Below are 20,713 nucleotides of genomic sequence, written 5' to 3' on the forward strand. Positions count from 1 at the left end.
GATCCTGACCTGGCCTGAGAAATCTGTAGTCACCATCTCGCTTTTTATGGGTACTGAACTAGACCCTACTGTTTTCTAAAAAGGAGAACTGAAAGGAGGTGGCCATAAAGTTTTGAGATGACACTTAAGAAAGTTTTCCATTTGAGCTGAGTTTTTCTTGACATCACCATCTCTCATTAGCAAAATGTTGGTTTGTATGTTTTCATACACCCCAATGATGTTATTGAACCCTGCCCTTAATTTTTCTGCTTGTTTCCTAACTTAGCTATGATCAAAGCTCACCAGTCATCTTACTAACACTTTAATGACCTGCTGTGGCCTCAAAATCATGACATTGCAGAGTGCATCAGCACATAAGCAAGCAGTGCTTGGCAGAGTACCAGAGTTTTAATTAGTAGATCCAGCATTTTATTAGTTTACACTCTCCTTTCTACTCAGTCCAGGCTTTGCAAATAATGCCATGAAAACTCAAGTTCCCGAGCGAGCTTCGTGGACCAGTGAATTAACACTGTGCTATAAACCTGATTCTGTTGGTTTAGCTATTTATTCCCTTAATCCTTAGCTATTTATTCCCCTGATGCCTAACCAGCCAGTGCTGTAGCATTATTTACCCACATTTTCTCTGTCTCCTCTAGTGAGGACTAGAAAAGGAATTGCAGCAAGAGAAATTTCTTTAAGTAAAAACAATAGTGACCTGAACTCCAATACTTATGGTATAGTGGACTTGCTATCATGCCATGATAATTCCTGGTACTTAGGAGTGACAGAAGCAGGAACAAAATTATTTCCAATATAAATGCACCTTACTTTGTAAGCAGTGTTTTGTGGATGAGTAGTACCTGGGGATGCTCTGTTTTGGATGTCAACATGTGGGTTCTGTCCCATTCCAGTGGCTGAAAATGAACTGCTGGTTCACTGGTGTAGTTGACTGAAGTTGGAGTCAGATCGTTGGAAAGGACTAATGTAATCTGTGTTCAGAAATTATTTACATGGCAAGAAGAGCTTGTCACTTTCTGCTGTATATGACACCATTTTCCATGAAGGGTTGCACTGGATTGTGCTCTTGAAAGCAATGTACCATATTTCTTCGATTCTAAGACGCACACTAATTTCAGTACCACCAACAGAAAAAAAGCTTTGATTCTAAGAAATAATAAACGCACCTGCGATTCTAAGACGCACCCCGGTTTTAGAGATGTTTATATGGGGGGAAAAGTGTGTCTTAGAATTGAAGAAATCCATCCTCCAGGTGATATTGGCCAACTCATGCTGCAGTTGCTTTGCTTTCTTGTTTCACCATGTGACCTACAGAACTTAGATTGTATCTACTGGTAGATCTCTTGAGTAATTTACAGTAAATCATTCAGGATTTCTGACTACCAAATGTACCATTTCTGACTACCAATAGCAGTAATAAAATTATTCTCCCTTACCCTAAAATATACTGCTGAAAAAAGAGGGGTGGGGTGGGAACAAGAAGTGTTTTGTGTACATGGCAGGACTGTGAGCTCAGTTCAGCTCTGGTACTCAAAATAAATTCTTGAGCTCACAGTTCTTGAATTCTAAGTACATATATTTTGCACCTGGCTCTGGTTGATGGATCTTGGGGTTCTAGCACAAAACAAAGTAAACTCTGCAAGGATGAAGTCTGCCCTTCTTGAAATCTGGGATCTAAGGGAGGAACAACATGGAGGATACCATTAAAAATGTCAGCCTTGTGACTTTTCCTCTGAAACATCTAATACAACTTATCCCTTGCCTACACATTATTACAATGTGTATTCCCCGCCCCTATCAGTAACAATTTCTGATGTGTATGATAGGTGTGTGTGGAAGACCCAACCATGTTTCAAGCCTTGGGGTAAGTTGTAACAGAGGAGGGGGAAGTTCATCACAAGATTGTTAAGGGCACAAGTTGCAACAGTTGTGTAGGCCTCTATGGCAGTACATTGCAGAATGTAACTGTCTTTAAAATCTTCAGAGAGCAGTGTGAGTGCAACTGTGTCAAGTGGCACTACTGCCAGCTGTGAAGACAACTAATAAAATTAAATACAGCCCCCCTGCCCCCATCCCATTTTACAATAGCATAAATCTGCAATGGGAGCTTTATTAAATCACTCTAGAATAAACAAAGAGGGTTTGCTCAAAGGTAATGGCTGCATTGAAAATACACTGCTGCCTCAAACTTTTTCTTTAAAATGAAAAGAAGGAAAGTTGGGGGTCTCTCACTGAGCCTGAATAATCTTCCTTTGCAGCTGTTCAGCAAGGATTCCAATCCTCTTATTCATGTTGAAAAGCACTTTACTCCATGAGTGTGTGCTCCATATACTGAAAGTGCTTTAAAGTCCAAGCTCTAGGTTTTCATTGCAAAATTGCTTCCTTGTGCTTTAGCCAAGATCTGCAAACTTAATTTACTGGAATTCAGAAATATAAGCCCCTGCTACCTTCAGGGGTTATTCTGCATTAGGCAAGTCAAACTTTAACAAACATTTCTTCTATCTTGATGGGATCTGCTTGTTATAAGGCAAGTTCTGCTGCTTTATGGGTTTCCTATATTTTAATGTCCAGTAGCTAGTTGAAAACATTTATAAATTCCTACATTCAAACGCCAATTAAGTTAAGTGTGAACAATAACCAACTCTTTCCCATTGGTTGCTTGTTAATGTTTGAGGAATACAGCCCTTGGAAAGCACTTTCTCTGTAGTAGTGCAGCATGTATGGGAGGGGGAAAGAGATGAAGGAACTTGGCAGGTAATGATGTCCCCCTCTATGAACATCTGCAGAAGATGATAGTTGGAACAGATTCTGGGTAGGCATATTCCTCACCAGTTGTAAAATGTCACACAATTCCTGATACTGCATTTATTGGAATGCCAGATTTCTTTTCATCCAGTGATCCAACCCTGTTTTCTACTGGAATATGAATTGCATGGTTGGGGAGAACAGTGTTCAGAAAACCACAGTGGACCGACTGTAGATCTTATACTGCCCATCTCTTGATGATGGCTAAAAATGCAGTGAAAAGTAGCGCAGTTATGCATTACAGAATTTGGGTCTCTCTGGGATTCAGATAATCCCATTAGGTAAGCAAGCCAGGTCCAAATAGGGACAAAAACATCACCACAGACTCAGAATTTTATTTTATTTGAGAAAGAATGCAAAACAGAAGAGGTTGCATGGTGGTTACATGAGCCAGTCATATTGACTCCAAGGGCCATGGTATATTAAAGCTCTGTATTGGATGGTTGTAAGCATAATGTGGAAAGGCCTGTCTATGAGGCGAGGTTTCCACTAGTCCTATGGGCCCCCACATCTTGTTTTGTGAGCAAGTAACCCCTATCCTTGTATGGTACCCTTTGTTCTGCAGTGCCCTTGCATAGTTTCTTCAAGTTCTTTGAAGTTCCTCTGAAGTCCCAACATCTGGGTATGTTATCTGATTGGCACATTGCTTCCCAGGACATCTTTGAACTTAGGAACATCTGTACCATTTTATCATTGGTCTCATGACAAAACCCCCGATTTGCATCACATTTGCATCATTGTTATGGTTTCACCATCAAGTAAAGACATTCTCATTCCTATTTGTTTGGTAGACAGCACTTGCATTGATATCAAGTAAGGTCATTCTTCCACTCACTTCTCCAGTCTTGTTCCTCGACTTCACTGGTACTTGGTACCGGAGTCCTTAAACAACCTTGGTGGTTACGCAGTATCTTCTGAGAGAGCATGGTCAAGCCATTTCAGACCCTACTCTGTGATAACTATAGCCTGGGATCTTTATGAAAATAGGCCAGGTTGAACTGTGGTGTTGGAGGAAAATTCTGAGTGCCATGGACTGCAAGAAGATCCAACCAGTCCATACTCCAGGAAATAAGGCCAGACTGCTCACTTGAGGGAATGGCATTAAATGCAAAACTGAAGTACTTTGGCCACATAATGAGAAGACAGGATACCCTGGAGAAGATGCTGATGCTAGGGAAAGTGGAAGGCAAAAGGAAGAGGGGCTGACCAAGGGCAAGATGGATGGATGATATTCTGGAGGTGACAGACTTGACCTTAGGGGAGCTAGGGGTGGCAACGGCCGACAGAAAGTTCTGGCGTGGGCTGGCCCATGAAGTCACGAAGAGTTGGAAGCGACTGAACGAATAAACAACAACATGTAACCCTTTCAGGATTGGATTGATATTGGCTAACACTGATGGCAATGTAATGCTTTGCTGTGGTTAATCTTTATAATGAAAGGGGAGGAGGAATTCATTTCAATGGAGGGGGGAAGAGTAAGTGGTCCGCCTGATCCTGACATCTTAGCCATGGTTAAAAGCATATCAGTGTTATATCTGTGCCAGGTCCTCTTGTTTCTGGCATTATATTCTAAGTGTAATGAAGGTGCGGCAGGAGATTGTTGGAGCTTGAAAATTTCTCTTCTTCTCTACATGGGTTAGGGTAGGAAGTACAGTCTGAGCAGCTCCTAGGTGACCTTACAGTCACTAGATGGATTACAATTCAATTAATGAAGCTGATTCCCCCCTTTTCCTCCTAGCTTTTCCTTCAAAGGTCAAGTAGACATTTGTCTGAATCTTGTTTTATTTTTCAACACCCCCTCCCCCCTGCTCTACTGGGATTAAATTTTGTTGGCAGGAGAGGAAAGGGCGGAAGGATGTGTGAGCAAAGAGTCACTTGGTCTAGCTTATTTGAAGCTGCACAGGCCCCTGGAACCTGCTTTACAGAGTTTTCCCTGCCAAAAGGCACATAATGACCTTTTCACAAAAAAGTGATGTTTTCAGAGCCAAAGCATGGTTACACCCAAAAGCAGTGGCAGAAGTGGGGAGGGGAGAGGAGGCATACCAATAGTATTGCATCTCATTCTTCAGAAGCAAAAGAGGTTATTAAAATTAATAAATGAATGCTTTCTTTCTTTTGCTAATCCTCCACATGTGCATTTAAAAAAAGTGGGCTAGCTGGTTCTGCCAGTACTCAGAATAATGTGATGCAGATTAATGGAAAGAAAACCTTGTATACTTATTTAAGAAGCCCAGTCAATTTTGAGCCAGCCAGCACAGAGTTCTTACTTAATCCTTGAAGTGTTTTTCCCCCTGACTGGTTGGGTAAGATGTGCGCTTATCTTAGTACAACCATTGAGGAAGGCAAATTTAAGATGTAATCCTGTTGGATTATGTAGCCAAGAGTTAAAGGCTGGGGTGGGGATACTTGGATTTCTGCTTTAGTCTTTTAAAAAGGAAGCTGCCCATTTCATTGGGTGGGTCTCTGTGCATTGACTATAAAATGGAAAGAGGATAACACTCTTCGGCTGAGTGTCCAGTCCAGTTCATTGCCTCCATGCACAAAGGTACATTAGAAACAAAGGCTGCAGTCATAATATTCATCTCAGTGGTGCTTGCTTCTGAGTAACCATGCCTAGGGCTGTGCTGCACCTAGTTTATTGTGAGACTGGCTCTGCTGGATATATCAAATGGAGTACGGTTAAATTTGAGAGTAACACACTTGGGTGAAGTGCGCAAGAGCAGGGCTGGGAATCCTTACTTTCACTGAGGGCCTCATTCTCTCAGGAATAGTTTAGTTGGGGGCTGCAGGGTGGGGGTGGGAGCCAAAAGTGGGCAGGGTCCACTCCTTCCTTGCTCTCACGCACCCAGCCTTTTCCCTTGCATGTTCAACTCTTCAGGCTGCTGGGGGAGAGGAGCCTCAAATACACCTAGCAGTCTAGTGCAATGGAGGCGTGAAGATCCCGCAATATTTTTATCACAAGTTCTCCCTCTCTGTTCACACGCGGTGCGCGATGGCCTCAGAAGGAAAGGGGTTGCCTTTTTGTTTTTAAAGTGACATGAGCGCATGTATGCTCACAGGTAGGGTTTTTTTATTAAAAAAATCCCTGTTCACCCCATCCCACCCCCGATGGGCGCAGAGCTCCTGAGGAGCTCTGTGCCCCGTGCGTGGGACAAACTGCGATGCCCAGCCACATGCTTAGCCTGAGACTGGAAAAACCGGGCCTAAAGTGGAGGGCGAGATCCTGGGGCAAGGGAGGGATCATCCCTCCCTGATCTCGGGATCCCCTGTGTGTCATGTGAACACACAGGGATGATCCTGGGTATCGCCCCGGGATAAAGCCCCATCTAGCTAAGGCCAGGGAGAGATTGCACTTGCTAGAGGTCTGAATTGATTGTTTTCGGAGGGCTTTTAAAAATTAAGATGAAATTAGGCCAAAGGTTGCAGGTTGCCCACCATTGTGCTTAGAGGATAAAACCTTAGAGCTAGAGCGAGCTAGCAACAGTCTGAAATAATTACACAATGCGGCATTGGATTCAGTGGTGGTTTTTCTGAGATTCTGCTGTAACACATTTAACCAGTCTACATTCTTGCTTCAGGCAAGAAATGTATGAATGCACTCCAGTGTATGGATCGTAAAAGTCTACTTTGAGGTAGTTTGCATGTGCAGTTCACTTTCACTTCACTGAGATTTGCACAAGAGAAGCTTGTGTAAATTGTGCCTTTTTAACCAGCAATGGTTTCAAGTATTGACTATAGCTTTTTTTGGCTGCAGTTCCAGATGTTGCCATTCCAGGTGTTGCAATCTTAAATTGCTCAGGAATAAATGAAAAAACACTGAAATGAACTTCCATGTCCTCTCACACCTATTCTCTCTTTTAGAAGCAACTCATAAAGTATTGCTTAGGTTATTTTTAAAGGCTTCCTTAAACTTTGATCTTTTTTCACTAACTTGCTTTCCAAGTTTAACTTTAACCAGCTCCTAGTCATTTAATTCAATTCCACTCCAATCTGGATTCCATATGGGGTTGAGACACTTTCCTGGCAGGGTTCCAGCCTGGGTTAATATATACCAGCTCTTGGTTTTATTGTCCTGATACTGGAGGGCAAGGGAAAGTTATTCTTGTGCTTGAGCAGAATACCAGATAAGAACTTGCCACTAAAAGGGGGCAGGGCACTTATGGTGAGCTACCTTCTTGGAACAAAAAAATCTTCTTGGAGGCTTCTCCTCCTTCCTACTAAGTAAAACAAGATTATTTTAAGGTCTCCTTCCTTTCAATCGTAACAAAAAGGACATGTAATTTAGTGTAGATAGAAGTCTCTAAGTTCTGAAATGGAGGTTGGGTGAGCCGGAAGGTGATGAAATGTAAACTCAAGTATTTGACCAATCACAGCACAATTAGGGAAATTTAATTTGGGGTGGCTTCATAATTTGTTCACCTCAGAATGGTCATGTGAATAGACTAAGGCAATGCGTTTTATTAGACTGTAAGCCTATGCGGCAGGGTTTTGCTATTTTATTGTTTTACTCTGTACAGCACCATGTACATTGATGGTGCTATATAAATAAATAATAATAAATAGGACCTGACTTAGATAGAGAGCATACTCCTGCATGCATTAATAGAAGACATGACATAATAAGACACAGTAGGCAGAAAGGCAGCAAACCGGTCAGGGGAATTGCTCTATCAATGCCACATGTTTAGGGCCTCAGGGCCAAACTAGATGCGATGTTTGCTGTGCCCTTGCTTAGCTGTTCTGCTCCAATGGGAGCTTTTCTCCCAGTGCCAATTACAGGTGTGTGGAGTGAGGGAATCCAGTTCTAATCGGGACCTTAGAAAGAGCAAAGCTGTCCATGCTTCAGTCCCGATCTGTCTCCCTGCACACTCCCTGGTGTGACTGATTTTTTTTTAAAGAACAGCTACCGAAGGTCAAACATCACATGTACTTTGGCCAGCTGGGGTTGTGGGAGTTGTAGTCTAACACATCTGAAGGTGCCTGTTTGGGGGAAGGCCTCAACAGAATTTGAATTCATTCATCAAATTTGTATTCCTTTAAGGCTGGGGTGGGGGCAACCTGTGACCTTCCAGGTGTTTTGGCCTACAATGTCCTAACCAGCATAGCAATGATAAGGGGGAGATGGGAGTTGTAGACCAAAACATATGGAGAGTCACAAGTTTCTCACCCCTGCCCCAAGGCATTCTGGGTGGTGAGATGGGTAACTCCTTCCTGCTCCATTTAGCTAGCTTGTTTCCCAAACTAGAATGGGTGTGTCTTGAGATTCACCAGATCAAGAGGCTTTAAAGGACAGACCCCACTCAGTAATATATTTATGAATCCAGCTGAGTTTCCTGGGTATCAAGAATTATTTTATATGGGTTGTGGTCCCTGAAATTGTGGCTAGCCTATTCTTTAGTAAAATTAAAGTTCTGTTCCTCACGACCAACAAAGCAGTCATCATTAAGATCTTATTGTTACCAATATGGCAAGTATGGCTTGCAGAGTTTACGTAATCATGTTGGGTAGACGTCTCATTCTTCCAGGATCTCTCCGGGCAACCAGATCTAACCATTGCCTTTTATATCCTTCACAATGTCAATGACCTCATCCTTCCTTTCGGACTTGGTCATACTACTATTCTCACTGTAGCCTGGTCTGGTATTGACACCAGTAATAACTAGATGAAAGTATCTCTGCTAAGCAGGTTTCTGCTTCCAGCACCCAATCTACTCACTGGTAGCAGCCTCACTTCAATTCCAAGAATACATTCCATTACTCATGGTTGTCTCATAACACGTACACCCAACTAGTCATGTCTGTTACTGATCACTTAACAGTCAGCATATACAGATAATTGGGAATAGCACTCTTATGAAATACAATGAATTCTTAACAATATATGTTACTTTTGTATTGTGTGACAGTGGCATACATAGGATTATACCACTTACAGTAGCACCTTTGAGATATGTTAGATTGACAAATCACACATTATGCCATGCCATGGTTTGGTATGACCTGAATGGACCTTGGGTATATGTCCTCCCTCTCCTCCTCGTCTCCTCCAATTCCTGGACTTTGGATGTCAAGGCAAATCATAGTTCCCTTGGTTCTGAACTGAGTAAACTGTTGTTGTTTTTTTTATGCACCCCTTCCTAGAGTTGGAAGACCCAAAGACGGTAGTGCACGTGCTGGTAACTTCAAGGCTCGACTTCTGCAATGCACTCTACATAGGGCTACCTTTGTGTCTAGTCTGGAAACTTCAACTAGTTCAAAATATGGCAGCCAGGTTGGTACACCTAGGGGTGACCACATTACACCAGTCTTAAAATCCCTTCACTGGCTGCCAATTAGTTTCCGAGCGAAGTATAAAGTGTTGGTTATCACCTTTAAAGCCCTACATGGTTTGGGTCCAGGCTACCTGCAGGATCGCCTTCTCCCATACAATCTGCCCCGCACACTCAGGTCCTCTGGGAAGAATTTACTCCAGCCAACAAAATCAAGGCTGACAACTATTACCCAGAGGACCTTTTCTTCTGCTGCTCCCAGTTTGTGGAATGGCTTGCCGGGAGAGATTCGTCAACTTAAGTCTTCCAGAATTTAAGAAAGCCATAAAGACTGATCTCTTCCGGCAGGCCTACCCAGTTGAATTTTAAGATGCCTTTTTTAATGGTATGCTGCTTTTAATGATGCACTCGTTTTAAACGTTTGAATTAGTTGTATGTATTTTACGGTGTTTTTATTAGTGTTGTACCCCGCCTCTATCCAGAGGGGAGAGGTGGGTAACAAATAAATATATTATTATTATGAAATCAGAAGTGGGGGAGGAAGAGGCACACATACCCAAGACTTGGTTGTGTAATGCCATTCCATGGCTTGGTATAATATGTCTGAATGGTCTTAGAGTGTCTTGTTCAGGGCTGCCAAGTTAAGGCAGAGTTGGAGTTGAACTCTGATTTCTTTAATCCAAGACCTATATTCTAGCTTTTCCACATTGTATAAAGCAGTTTCCCCCTAGGAAGGGGCAGAGAAAGAGAGAACAGAGTTTCATTCTTTTGGCACAGGCCAAGGCACTGCAGTTGAAATTCCTGACTTTAGTTTTCTAAAAGCAGTTTAACCTGTAAATTCATTTAATGAAATACCATAGTCCCACCAGGCGATGTCTGTACATGAATACTGGGGTTGTTTTATATGTTAAATATTCTAAAAGAGATCATTTTTTTGTTTTGTTTTCTTTTTCTTTTTATGACAATAAGCCACAAGCCCTAACAAAAATGAAAGGGAATTGGAGATTAATAAATTTTTCAAATCCAAAAAAACCATTGAGAGCCCTTAAATTGTGTTAATATATATTGTGTACTTTGGGCTCTAGCTGTAGCAGCAAATCCCAGTAGTGAAACCTTAAGCTTTCCTCAGGTCTACATGGCTCTGGTTTTCAGTGAAATAATGCAGGAGTCTGGCAGACTTTCAGTGCTTTCACCCTTTAAATCTAATATTCTAGTGTGCTGATATCAAGCACTTGTACAACTTGGGTATAAGACCATAATTTGTTAAAATAGTGAACACAAGGTGCTTAAGTGTGGTGCACTTTTCAAGAGTCTTCTTCCCTGATGGGGAGACAAAGTGCTGCTTGGAGCTTCTTCAGAAGCTGTGAGTGGGAGTATGAATTGACTTTTGGGTCACTTCTGAAATGGGTTGAGTGAGATGTGCATATCACCTATAGGGAGATACATGTTTCCATGTTCTAATGTGGTACCAGTACATCGGCCTCCCCCTTGGGGATATCTTCTTTAGACATGACTCTAAAGCATTGGAAGAAGGAGCGTGAGTCAATCATGGCTTTCTCCTGCTGCTTTCAGAATGGCATCAGAGCACTGAGGACTAGGAATTGGTTATCCAGCCCTTAAGTGTTCTTTGAAAAAAGGAGAAAGGTACCCCAGCCTCCCCCAATCTGATACCCTCCAGATGTATTGGGCTGCAACTTCCAATGGTCATGCTGGCTGGGGATGATGGGAGTTGGAGTTCAACATGTCTGCCAGGTTGGGGTATTGCCTCCTTATCTGAGAGTTATCACATGACCCACCCCTATGCATGAACCCATAGTGTAGAGGTGAAGTGAGACATCACCTCCTGGCTCTGCCTCTTGATGTCCATACATTTAGCAAAATGTTATAATATGTACTGTATATGTGTAGCATCCCATCTAATGTGTAGGGAGGCAACAGAGCCTCACTGTGCAATCTACAAATTAGTTATTCAGTTAATAACACCTCTTTACACCTTTAGTGTTAAGCCTAATTAGCTAAACAAAGCAAGGATTTTGCTGGGCTCCTCCTTCAAGGAGAGGGTCCTCCTGACTCAGTTTCTAATGGGCAGCCAATCTGGCAGACTGACTCCCACCTCCTTTGAATTCTGCCCACTTAACTCTATGCTGAACTCTGGCATCTGTCAGTTCCAGTGCTCCCTCCCCCTCTTGACAAAGGCTGAGTTCCCATGGGGAGGGTGGGATGGATCTCCTGTTCGATAAGGCCCTGGGAATATTCATCCCTGACTCCTGCATGGTCTTGGGGAACTTCCTCCCCTGCACCCTGACTTGGCTGGGCTTCTTATAGCTCTGCCTCCAAATCTGAGAGTCCAAAGCCAAACCAGGGAGCTTGTGCCCAATCCTGACAGCATTATAAATAAAGCATAATAAATAATATAGTTTCATTATTAGGGATTTGATACTAGGGACCAGGGACTATCATCAGACATTGGGATTTATCTCCTAGCTCCTATCTAGGTGATGCCATTCTGTATTTTGCTGGAATTGCCCACTGAGTCTAGTTGGGTGATCTCTGTACTACATGCTGTCCTGACCTGCCTAGTAAGTATCAGTACTTGATTTTTCTGAAAATTCTACATACTTACACTTAAAATAAATGAACTTGGGCAATATCCTTGAATGTATACAAACACAAACCCATTAAATCCATAAAATGCCCTAATGCAATATTATGTAGTCAATATGGACAAGCCCTGATTATCCAAGGCTCTGTTTAATTGTTTAAAATGTAGTTTGCTGTGCAATCATATATGTGTGTGTGTGTGTGTGTGTGTGTGTACATTCCACTGTGTTTCATGAGGCTTACTCCCGTGTAGGTGTGTCTGACTGCAGCCTCAATGGCTATGGCAACTAGTTAGCGCACAGCTTCATTTCATTTAAATAATGGTTTGCTTATCTTGGTGACAAATAGTGATATAAATTGACTCAATTTGCATTAATCCATCTACCCTGTCTTATATAGTCAAAGGCACTACTGGTCTATAGCACTGGAGCTATCCAGGGTGTATGCTTTTTGCTATTTTGTATTACTGGAACTTCTTTTTTTCTTTTTGCAGTTGTGGCCTTTTGGCCCTTGAACACACCCCTCCCCTTTCAACCATTCCCAGCTGTTCCTAGTTTCCTCATCTAAGGTTTCCAATTCAGTCAGATTTGATCATAATTGTTGTCAACCTTGGAGAAAATTGAACTTCTTGAGCCCATATATAATTATAGAAGAACTACTAGTGTTGGAACAGATTTCCTTCCATAATGAATATAATCAAGTCCTGACCACTGGCATCCAAACAACTGCCAGTTCAGCAACTAGTTTGCCTTTGTCTGGATTTTGGGTTGAAATAGTTGCTACATACTGGCTTAAAAGGATGCAATGGAAGCATAAATTGCTTTGATTTTAATGGAACTAGTACATGTGTAACTGAGTGCAGGATCTCTGTCTCAGCTTTCTAAAAGTGATTGTTAGAATTTTGAGAATACTTAAGTCTCCTCATTTCAAACTTCCACTGTGTTTGTCCCTGACTGACATCCCTTATAATTTATACAGTTTTTCCTTATAAATATTGTGAGATAAGTGAGTTTATTCTGTTTGGGAGACTGGATGTTTTCCTGAACGAACTTAGTAGTCATGGAATAAGAGGAGGGGTCCTCTTATGTAACTGGTTAAAGAACAGAAAATGGAGAGTAGGAATAAATGGCCAATTCTTCCAATGGAGGGAAGTAAATAGTGGGGTCCCACAGTGATTGGTATCGGGACCAATCCTTTTCAACTTATTCAAAAATGATCTGGAATTAGGAGTGAGCAGTGAAGTGACCAAGTTTACTGATGACACCAAATTATCTAAGGTTGTTAAAACACAAAGGGATTGTGAAGAGCTCCAAAGGGATCTCTCCAAGCTGGAAGAGTGGGCGTCCAAATAGCAGATGCAGTTCAATGTAAGCAAGTGTAAGGGGATGCACATTGGGGCAAAAAACCCCAACTTCAAGTATAACCTAATGGGATCTGAGCTGGCAGTGACCAAACAAGAAAGAGATCTTGGGATTGTGGTGGACAGCTCGATGCAAATGTCCACCCAGTGTGCGGCTGCTGTAAAGAAGGCAAACTCCATGTTAGGCATTATTAGAAAAGGAATTGAGAATAAAGCGGCCAGTATCATACTGCCTTTATACAAACCTATGGTACGACCACACTTAGAATACTCTGTACAGTTCTGGTCACCACACCTAAAAAAGGATATTAGAGAATTAGAAAAAGTGCAGAAAAGGGCAACTAAAATGATTAAGGGGCTGGAGCATCTCCCTTCTGAGGGAAGGTTACATCAACTGGGATTGTTTAGCTTGGAAACAAGGAGACTAAAAGGAGACATGATAGAGGTGTACAAAATTATGCATGGTATGGAGAATGTGGACAGGGAGACATTTTTCTCCCTCTCTCAAAATACTAGAACCTGGGGGCATTCCATGAAGCTGATTGGTGGGAGATCCAGGACAAATAAAAGGAAGTACTTCTTCACACAGCACATAGTTAAATTATGGAACTCACTACCACAAGATGTAGTGATGGCCACCAATTTGGATGGCTTTAAAAGGGGGTTAGATAAATTCCTGGAAGCGAAGGCTATCAGTGGCTACTAGCCCTGATGGTTGTGTGCTATCTCCAGTATTCGAGGCAGTAACCCTGTGTGCACCAGTTGCTGGTGAACATGGGTGGGAGGGTGCTGTTGCACCATGTCCTGCCTTGTTGGTCCCTGGCCATTGGCTGGTTGGCCACTGTGAATAGAGTGCTGGACTAGATGGATCCTTGGTCTGATCCAGCATGGCAGTTCTTATGTTCTTAACAGAGTGCTCTTCTAATGTGTTCTTCTTAGCACCCCCTTCATAGCATCAAAAACTGCCAATTGATGAGAGAGAAGATCAGAGCTGACTTTGAGAGGCCTTTGGGAGTGCCCGCAGAGTGATGCTACAGTGGGTATTCCAGGGCATTGTGGCAAATGTTAAAATGGTAGCTCAGGGGGGCACCGTTTTAGGACAAGCATCAGCACAGGTGGATCCTGTGGAGCTGCTGGAGCTCCAACCACTGCCTGAAGGTGATGGGTGCTGATGTCAGGCTTGGAGAAAATAACAAGAGGTGGCCTCTTGTATGATCAAATTGGTCCACTTCTCTTATGGTGAGGATTATCATTTTGCTGTATAATTACAAAGTACTCACTTGAAGAAAACTGTCAAACTTGCTATCTAGGCAAATTGGATTTGTTCCTTGAGTTGCTAATAGAATACAAAGAAAATGAAAAAGATAATATACATTACACCTTTCACCTTGTTTTGCTATTTGAGGATGTAACGGCAAAATACTTCTAGGCATTAGAAGTATTACCTAGAGTCTGGACTCAGTGACTCTGAGGTATGTTCTAACTTCATAGTCTTATGACTACAAGAACCACACAAGCCAATGGCACACTAATGGAAGGAATTGAGGTATGAGTTAAAGAATCCAAAATTGGATTGAAATCCCATATCTTTTTCATGTGAATCTAGTAACACTGGGAGTAGAAGTACAAGCAATATGTTGACCTTTGATCACTTAATGCTGGCTAGGGTTTTTTCCTGTGACACTTCCGTATTCTTTTTCTTCTTGTTGTAAAGGAGTAATTGAAAGTCAGAAGTGCTATGCAAGTTTGTGGACTAATTGTGGTAGGTGAGTGCTTTCCTCTTAACAACAGAAGCTTGAGTGGAAAATGACTCAAGGCATCTGGGCCTACACTGGCCGAACGTAAAAATATATCTTCTTTCCCCTCCCCCATCCCTGTAGAGAAAAAAATAGAAGGCCTTCAGATGCACTAGTTGGCAGGGAGGTCAAGGGGTGGCAAGTGGGGGTAAAGGCTGCCTTAGGTTACTTCAGGTCATGACACTCCATCAAAGGAATTCCCAGTTGATTTGACAGCAAGCACGCACAATGCCGGCATTATGCCATGGCCTGTTTAGCAGAGTTAGCATCCGAGCTTTGGAAATGCAGTGGAATTGCTTTTCCTTCCATTGGAGTTTGAATTATTATTGTACTGTGTATGTCTTATTTTGTTTGATTGAACCTCTGAACATTGGAGTTATCTAAACTGCCATCGAAAACAGAAAATGCATTAGGAAGGTTTATGGGGTGTTTTGGACAAGATTGTCTGGAGTAGAGTGTCAATCCGATAAGAGCTTCTTGAGTTCATTGCCCTGTGGTGTTCTCAAATTGAGAAAGTAACACGCAAACTGGGCTGAACAATTTTAATTGAACATCCAGTGATCCATATCCCCACTATCCATTTAGGAATGGATGCTAGAATTGGAAAGATTTTGCATTCAAATAACAAGCTTAGCTGGTCTATATCTTGTTCATCCTCTCCACATGAGATTCTTATGAAGTTGAGAATTTCCTGTGGAGAATATCATCTGATCAGGCTATGAGATTGTGATCCTAAACACCTGTACTGGAAAGGAAATTCAACTTGTTTGATATTCTGCTCCATAATTCCTCTTCCTTTCCTCTGTTTGTTATGAGTGGTCTGCTTGTAGGAACAAAGCAGTACGTTACTTTAGCAACTCACAGGATATAGTCAGACCACAGAAGCTGCTACTGCTGCCTCCTGTGAATTGCCAGCTTGCACATTAAAAAAAGAGTTCATGATTGGAAGATGTTGGGGCTAAGGGTGTTAAATATAAATCTTCCAGTTTTCTAGCCCACCAATAAGTGCTTTAATACTTCTGTCATATTGTGACCATTATTGAGATTAATGTTAGATGCTTAGCACAGTTGATGTATCTTCATTTTTAAGATGGATGCAAGTGCCTTGTTGGGATCAGAAAGAAATTTGTGGTTCCTCCCCTCCCTTTCCCAGTCACTGGGTTTTCAGTGGGTAGATTTAATTAGCATCTTTCTAGATAGGGCAGACCTCTGATAGAAAAGGAATTCCATAACTGAATAGGGTATTATAGAAACATCTGCACTTCTAACAACGCTACCTTCTCAGTAGAAGTAGTTGGCTGAGTACAAAGAGCAGCTACATTCTTGCCTTGATTAGATTAGTGTTGGGTCTCAGACTGTTCCCAGCCTGCCCAGTTCTTGGAGTTGTAACAGATCTGGCCTTGAGTTTCCACTTGATCTTCCTGTCCTCCTTTTATTTCTTGTAATATACTTTAATCAGTCTTCTTAGACTAAAGAAGAAGCCCAGCTACACAACAATTCACTGTGTGATTCACCACCACCCCTGCTGTATCCTATTTTTCAAATTACTTTACGACACATTTGTGTTCAAGCACAAATGTCACCACCGTAACTGAGGGTTGGTTTGCACACACGTTTTCAGTCGGTTTTCTCCCACATGAACTAGTCCCCATGTATGTGATTTGTGAAGAAACAAAGAAGATGTTATACATTCAGCATTTGAAAGATGAAAAGCCTTTCAGCGACGCATCATGCATAACCCTTAAGGTGGGGTGTCTGTTTGGTAAAAATTGCTATATGTCATTTACATTCTTGAGACACTGAAATGCCTTCCTTCCTTCCTTCCTTTTTTAGCTCCCTGCCGACCCTGCAGTGACACGGAAGTGCTCTTGGCTGTCTGCACTAGTGATTTCGGTAAGTTTGGTTGATTTCTCTGCTACTGTTGTGTTCACCATCACTCTTTAAAACTCCATTCTTCCCATTTTGTGATAATCTGCTAGATTTGGCCTGCAGAAACCTCAGTAAGCAGTGAACAAACTGAAAGCCCCAGATTGCAACAAACAAGGGAGTCCTTTTCTCCCCATTTTGGAGTAAACAAAGTGTGTCCGAGAAGTACAAAGGGAGCAAGGGAAAAAAAGTCTTTATGGGTTTTAGCTCTGTAGAGCTTCAATTAAAGCCATTGTATTTGACTAGCTCTTTTCTGCAATGGACAAAGAGAGACAGGCGGCAATAATAGAGGTAGAAGTTCAAAGGTTTTAGGGGCAAGTAGAAGGGAATTATCCTCTTGATGTTCCTAAATAGACCCTTGAGGAAAGCCTAAATTCACAAAAAGCCTGTTTTTGTCTAAAGTTGTTATTTAAAAAAATAAATAAAAGAGGGTGAAAGAATTTTACATGTAATCCCACTATTGTGCAGATATGGAGTAAGATCTTTTGCCACCACATAGGTCTTTTTGCCCCATAGTATCAAGAAGATGCTGGCCCAGAATGTGTACAAAGTATAACAAAATATAAGATGGGGTGAGGCTTTGGCAGGAATAGGATAATATGCTGACCCTTACGCTGTTGAAGTTTTAATTGATTTGCAAAACTGGGCTGTTAAATCTCATACCAGTTCCACATTAAAGTTATTGTTCAGTATGCTGAAAGACTATTGTAAGGGATAAGCATTCAAAAAAGCTGAAAGTAAAAGAGACCCAATTCAGAGAACTGTCTTTGAGCAATAATAACAAACACAGCAACAACAACAACTTTTGTGTTTGTGTATCCACTGGAATTGTCCTATAGATTAATGTGTGGATATGAAATCCTATGACATAAAATTACCTTAAATGGTTTTGGAAGAACAGATCAAGCACAGTTATATAAGCTCATTTATTCTATTTTGATCTGAACATCTTTTTCCTGAGAGAAAGTGCCTGTTTGAAATTTTCAGACCTTCAAAGTTAAAGTAGTTCCACACAATCAGAACTGTGTCAATAAAAGGTAGCTTTTTTCTGTTCTGTCTCCCCCAAAGAGACAAGTGGTTTTGCCCAACGTGACTTGTGGGGTAGCTGTTTACCTCTTTATGATAGTTAAATAGCATTAAAGCAATTTTCCCACGCTTGGAATGTCAAGTAAATGTTATAATGAAACAGCTGGGCATGTCTGGTCTTGGACATGTGCTACAGATATAAATACAGCCTAGTAGTATTGTGAACATAATGGGCAATATTCTGAACAGGGGCAGGAGGATGTAACATCCAGAAATTGCGATGGGATTGCTCTAGGTTTTCTTGATGGAAAATCTTGCCCAGACAGGTGGTGGCTTGCTGTGAGTGTTTCTCTATGGCAGAGTGCCATAGAATTCAACTTAAATTACTGAGCCGTTAATAGAATGTGATTGAAATGTCCTTTCTGAGTCTTGGTATCTAATTAACTTGACAATGCTTACCCTGTTTGATGATACCTTCTGTAGAATGAATTCGTAGTGGTATGCAAAAGAAGGACATCCATTTTGTGCTCTTCGGCAGCAGAAATATTTCAGTATTTGGAGGCCCAGTTGAGAAAAAAGGGCCAGAAAAATTCCTGGAGGAGGATTAGTATAGTAACTGAAAATGGTGGTCAGAGCATGTATTTTCTGGAATAAACAGGGTACCGAGTATTCTCTTTTGTTTACTTTCTCTGATACATCTAATAATACCTACACATGGAGCCAGTTAAATTATGGGCCAACCCAATAACGAAGGCCATGGTGTAATATACATAAAGAGAGAGGGAGGGATTTAAAACAGACCACTCTTAATCCTGATTATATATTGACACTGTGGGATTTGTTAGTTTTAAAAAGGAATTGCTCTTCAGTGTGACCCAAGATGTCACTGACCAAAAACAAACAGTGAGGTGAACCTGAAAAGATGCTAATAGAGCTATTTATTGAAGCACTGCAAAACATTTACTATGCTTGACATATTTTGAGTACAACGTCATGCTTCATCACAAGCAACTGTAAAAACATATTTTTTAAAAAATGCAAGTCTGGCATCATATCATAAGTTAACAATTAAAATCCTAAACACATAAAAATCTTAAGACGTCAGTGCAGGATCATACAATGAGAATAACATTGTATAAGCAGTGGAGGCTGGTGGCTTTGATATCAGTGGGGTGGTGAATCCACTCCAGGTTTCAGTCAGGGCTAGTCAGAACTGTAAAGGAATTCTGCGTTGCACCTTGGATAGTTCTGTAGGGTTTTGGCTGACTCAGACTGAAACTTGGAGCAGATTCACCACCCTACGGACATCAGAGTCCCCAGTCCCCTCTGGGTATAGGAAATGAGAACAGCACCTTTTGAATTGTACCCCACTTCCTATTAGATTTCAGAACCTGGGGTTGCCTCCCTCCTTTTCCTTCCAGGATGCCATTAAGTCAATAGCCCTAAATGTTAATTATCAAAGAATCCATTGACATTAAAGGGAGTGCAATCTGTCTGTGTGTATTATGAAGGTATTTGCATATAATTCCTCAACCTAATTGTATATGTTTTCCCCTCACCAGTTGTCAGAGGTACCATCCAAAATGTAATCAATGAAGAGGAACAGCAAGATTCCATCATTGATGTGAGCGTGAATAGAATCTACAGGCAGAAGACCAAGATCTTCAAGCCTGCAGAGGAGAGCGGAAGCTGGCAAGGACAGATCAAGACGCTGCTCCAATGTGGAGTCAGACCAGGAGAAGGAGACTTCCTCTTTACGGGCCGCATGCACTTTGGGGAGGCCAGGTTAGGCTGTGCTCCTCGTTTCAAAGACTTCCAAAGGATGTACAAGGAGGCCAAGGACAAAGGGCTAAATCCATGTGAAATTGGCCCAGACTGAAATGGCATTCTTCAACTGTAGGTCACTCTTGGGGCTCAGCCAGAACTAATTCTTAGTTGCTGCAGATGCGCTGATCTAAATGGAACTAATAAAGGAGAGAGGAGTAATCTGATGTCAGGAATGAAAGATACTTACTTTTGGAGGTCCTTCACAGGAGACTGGATGAGCTTTTATCAGGGAGGGTTTAAGTCTAGGGACTCCTGCTGCTGCAGGAGACTGGACTCAATGACCCTTGAGGTACCTTCTATGATCTTATGAATATGAGAACCACACAAGCCAATTTTTGTGGCCAGTGGCACGCTAATGGAAGCGACTGAGGTACGAGTTAAAGGATTCAAGGCTGGAATGGAATCCCACATCTTGTCCATGTGAACTAAATTATTTTTGTAACTTCCTTGGGGGAGCAGGGGGAACAACTAAAAAGAAGAAATGCTTCACAATCTCCATGTCTTAAAACTATCAATCAGCTGATGAACCTTTGTATCTTTGTAATACTAATGTTTTAAAATGTGTTAAGCAGATGTAGCATTTTGCATGGTATAAATGGACAACAGCGTGGTAGAAACCGGTGAAAACCATCTTAACATTGATGCTTTGTAAAAAGCTTGGTGTACAATTTTTTGAAATTGTTTCTTATGACAGAAATTTATGAAACCAAACACTTGCTTTCCTTTTTTAAAAAAAAATTAAGAGAATGTACAATTGCCACCTGCAATTTTTGCTCAGGCTGGTGAGTTGTTTCCATTCCAGAGAAATAAAATGTTCCTGGACTTGAGCCAGAGTTATCATGTCTTCCATACTGTAATGATCTGTGTATTCTGTTTATGCTCAGGAACACCAAACATTGCACATACATTTCCCCTGCTTCTTACCTTTTAACCTGCATGGTTCAAGAGGCAAATGTGCCTGTATCAGGCAGGTGAGGAACTACTTCTTTAACTAGAGGTTCTATTTATTTGTGCACAATATTTACACATGCTCCAGAGTCTGTACTGCCTTTGTCTGGGTACAAGTCAAGATGCTTGTCTTGAACTCTGTAGCACCTTAGACTGCT

The 20,713-nt window shown here is 41.6% G+C and overlaps 1 protein-coding gene across 1 annotated transcript in view; it reads left to right on the plus strand.

Moving 5' to 3' along the window:
• The window catches only part of METRNL (meteorin like, glial cell differentiation regulator), a 32,857-nt gene extending 12,423 nt beyond the window's left edge, over window positions 1-20,434 (plus strand). Inside the window, exons 3-4 of the mRNA XM_063120415.1 lie at window positions 16,662-16,721; window positions 19,343-20,434. Coding sequence (XP_062976485.1) covers window positions 16,662-16,721; window positions 19,343-19,659 — 377 coding nt within the window. The 3' untranslated portion in view covers window positions 19,660-20,434. The remainder of the gene's footprint in view (window positions 1-16,661; window positions 16,722-19,342) is intronic.
• The last annotated feature ends 279 nt before the right edge of the window (window positions 20,435-20,713 follow it).

This window comes from Elgaria multicarinata, chromosome 3 (assembly GCF_023053635.1).
Source record: "Elgaria multicarinata webbii isolate HBS135686 ecotype San Diego chromosome 3, rElgMul1.1.pri, whole genome shotgun sequence".
Taxonomy (NCBI): domain Eukaryota; kingdom Metazoa; phylum Chordata; class Lepidosauria; order Squamata; family Anguidae; genus Elgaria; species Elgaria multicarinata.